We start from the raw sequence: 3,942 nt of genomic DNA, 5'->3' as shown, positions 1-3,942 counted from the left end.
ATTCAGGCGGGTGGAGTTGAGGGAAATTCTTGAAACGATCAGCTGTTTATCAGAAACTCACACTGTGTTACCTTCCTGGAGAAAAGACTGGTTTACTTCTCGCAAGCCTCCTTGATTAAAAAAACGGATAAAATAAATCAAGAATTTTACTCAAATTTTCTACGAATTATTTGTCGTTTTCGTTATTAGTCAACTAAAATGTCTCTTATAGGGCTGAGACATGGAGAGGAGGTCAAACATCTCAATATTGTTGATCAAATGCATCAAAATCGATGCTCAAACAAAATTAAAAGGGTTGATTTTTTATGCTTTCAAAAATATTTACACCAGTTTTTCATCCATTTAATCATCGGTTAGCTGATTGGCTTATCGTTAAAGGGACAGCAGCTTTACATATCTGTTATATTGTAAATGCAGCCTTCAAAATCTAAGAATACATCTGGTCTCACATCGCATTACATCGGTGTGTCTTACCTATAGCTACTCCATAAGTCTCTCAGCATGAACAAAATAAATCTAAGTGCACACTTTCTGGTAAGCACGAGATTTAAATTGGATCTTCAGCATGATTGTGTGTGCAGACCCTCAGTTTTACAGATCTGTTCATGATAAATACACTTCTTTTATCTATTAATTAACAATCTAGTCTTTCCACTAAAATGGCTTTGATCGATGGGTGCAAAAAGCGTTAAAAATACATCTGTAGGAAACACAAGATCATGATTCTGTGTGGAGAGATCTGTCCGTTACTCTATGCACCATGTCACCTTTTTTGTAAAGTCATTGCAACATTCATTGAGAGTAGCACGCCTGCACGTATTGGACACTGCTTTAAATAATAAGACTTTTCTACGTTTTTTATGACTCTTTGTTCACCGTGGAGGCCTGAGAGATCAATAAAGTTTTCTTCAAGACTTTAACAACGCTAACACGGTGCCAGTGACTGATAAACAGAGGATCGTGTGTGTGTGTGTGTGTTCCCTCTCAGAGTGTGTGTGTTCCCTCTCAGCGTGTGTGTGTTTTCATTCGTCGGTGTTCTCCACCAGCGAGAGGCCCTGCAGCTGAGGGGGGGGGGGCAGCAGCAGCTCCCTCTTGTAAGTCTTTGGTGGGAGTTTGGGCAGCTGGGGGTTGCAGTTGGTGGGCGGGGGGGCGACCGGGGGGGCGGTGATGGGCAGCGGGTAGAGGCTGTTCTGACTGGCGCTGAGCGGGCAGCTGCGGCGAGGGACGCGGGGCGACGGCGTGCTGGGGGGGGTGTTGGGGGAGCAGGGGGCGGAGCCAAAGTCCCAGTGATAGCGGCCCACTGGGGAGGGCTGCATGTTCACCGGGTAGTTGATGAAGATCTCCGGGGGTCGCTGAGGAACCGGAGGGGGCGTGTCGGGCTCAGGGTCGCGGGGCGGCGGCGGCGGGGGGCTGGGCAGCGGGCCGTCCATCGGGGGGCCGTTGTAGAGCGGGGTCCGGGGCTGGATCCGAGGCAGAGGGGGGGGCAGGGGGGGGATCGCTGGAGGACTGTCGGACCTGGAGCTCATCTGAGACACAAGGAAGAGAAAATATTAATAAACAAAAAGACCCGGAGAAGGACGGTTAGTGTTGTGTCGTTTTCAGTTTGTCTCTTTGTGCATTTTCTTTGTTTTTGTGTTATTCTCTGTCAAAGCGTTTTGACAGCGCAAGAGTTTTTAGAAAAGCGCTATATAAGTGTCATGTATTATTATTATTGTTATTATAGTGTACAGCAGACAGAACAGGCATAACGGGGTTTGTGGCATCCCTAGTTGCAAGGCGAGTGAAGAAGTGTCTTAAGGGTGCATTTTCTCAAATATCCAGCAGGGGGCGACTCGACTGGCTGATTGTAAAGAAGTCAGTGAGAAAATGTTCCTACTTCTCTCTCTCAGTAAACATTTCCCTGATGAGTTTATAGTCTCAATCTCCAGTTTCAAGTCTTCTTCAACACAGCATGATGTTCAATTAGTAAAAGATAGTGCCACGCTGTTTTCCTACTCACCAGTATTTGCATCCCAATATAAATGACAAGGTGCTTTACGGATGCACCACCTTGCCCTTTCACAGGTCAACACTCTCATACAAATATGGTCACTTTTGGCAAAAAAAAAGAAAGTTTAAACTCCTAATTTATATAAAATCTGCAGAGAGATGTGATACTTGAGTTTTAAATGTAGTTCTTCATATAGGGAAGGAAATTAGCACGTGTCAAATAGACGGTAAAAGGTGTTGAAGGGAAAATAATTCAGGTCGCCTCGTCTGTCACCATGGCTGATAAGGTTTTGCCTATCTTAAGAAATATTATTTTTTAATATTGCAACTCCTTAGGTTGCTTCTTCTGTCCGATGACACTGACTCAGAGCTTAAACGTCTTAAGAGTTAGAAAAAGATATCAGAAGGTGCGTCAGAAAATCCGTACAATTCCTGATTTTATAGGAACCTATAGTCAGGGGTGCAGGGCTTCGTGACCACAGAGCGTGTGAACGTTGTGATCAGCTGTTTTAGCGCAGTGCTGCTGTACAGACCGACGTTATCAGCAGCCCTGTCTGTGCACACGGAAACCGACTCTGTCGTCCGGTGATCTAACCGCCTTCTGGAAAAGCTTCACAAGTACGTCGGTACGCAAATGTGCTTTGTGACACAAGTGACGGTACGCATTTCAGATTGTTGCCGCGCATGCGTACCTGCGTACCGCTTATGTGCACCCCTGCCGATAGTATTATTATTTGCTCTTGGCATAGATATGTTAATCCCTATCAAACCGAGTAGTTGTGATGATTGGTGTGAAATGACTCCCTGTTCTCACCTTGGATTCAGACGTGGCGTCTTTCCTCCGCGGTGGCAGAGGAGGCGGTCTCATCGACTCGTCCACGAGCTGATGGAGGCTGCCGCACGACACCGAATGGAACTCTGCGAAACAGAAGAAAACACCATCAGAGAGTTAAAAAACAACCACAGTGTGAGTTAAAGATGGAGAACAGGCCCTGCTCACTATCACAGCACAATTATAGCGCATTTCCACTGCAGGGTTTTAGCGCGGCTCGGCTCGCTCCTTTTTACTTTTCCACTAGGGGTAGTACCGGCTCACGGGTACTTTTTTTAGGACCCCCTCAGTCAGAGAGAATCGTTATAATTCTTGCGCGAGACAGTCTCCAAGCGTCGTATAAGCAGCAGCATTTTTAAAACAGACGAGCTAATGTCAGCAAGTGTTTCTAATTTCAACAAATCCATAAAGAAATGGCGGCAAAAAAAACACAAGCCGTAGTCGTTGGACGAGGTACAGACGTTCCAAACTCGTTAAAAAAAATACAGCGGGAGCTCGACGCTCTGTTCTTTGCTTGAAAGCGTTGTGTCCCTATCTATTGTAAAGCTCACTTCTAACAAACAAGCCTATTTTATCCTTAAATGTATGCTCGACAACCCAGCCGATCGCCCCGCCTACACTGCGTGGTTACTATAGTTACTACCCTTGTTACTAACTCAGGGTATATGCAGGAATCCTGAAGTCAAATGTAAAACCTTTTAAGACCCTTTCCATACATTTTAAGACCTCATCGCCACTTAGAGTTCTAACCGGTTACCTTGGCGACACACTTTACCTCACATTGACTATATACAGTATTGATTGTCCTTCCTCCTTATCTTCCAACCATTTGGACGCAGACTTGCATTTCCCCATAACGATGTTGCTTAGCAACCGGCGTAAACGGACCTTCGCGCGCTATCAAGCAGTGAGCGTGTGATGTCCTGTTCAGATGACGTCAAATCCAACGGGATGCCATAAATAAACTACACAGAATCACACTACATACCTACGCAATGATTACATTCAGGCAGACTCTAGAATACAACCTCTTTGGACCATTTAGATACTTATTGAAAACAAGATACAAAATGTAATATCTTGGAAAATGCCGTTTAATACTTTTTAATAGCCTTCATTTT

General features: G+C 45.0%; 1 protein-coding gene across 1 annotated transcript; it reads right to left on the bottom strand.

Moving 5' to 3' along the window:
- Positions 1-6: 6 nt before the first annotated feature.
- LOC104959758 (son of sevenless homolog 2-like) lies at positions 7-3,453 on the bottom strand. The gene is made up of 2 exons (XM_010787652.1): positions 2,804-3,453; positions 7-1,526 (listed from the first exon to the last, which is right to left on the bottom strand). The coding sequence occupies exons 1-2, from the start codon at positions 2,855-2,857 to the stop codon at positions 1,023-1,025; spliced, it is 558 nt and encodes a 185-aa protein (XP_010785954.1). The 5' UTR covers positions 2,858-3,453; the 3' UTR covers positions 7-1,022.
- Between the last annotated feature and the right edge of the window lie 489 nt (positions 3,454-3,942).

Source organism: Notothenia coriiceps, unplaced genomic scaffold (assembly GCF_000735185.1).
Source record: "Notothenia coriiceps isolate Sejong01 unplaced genomic scaffold, NC01 NC01_scaffold00030988, whole genome shotgun sequence".
Lineage (NCBI taxonomy): Eukaryota > Metazoa > Chordata > Actinopteri > Perciformes > Nototheniidae > Notothenia > Notothenia coriiceps.
This window is presented reverse-complemented; position numbering and strand designations above follow the sequence as displayed.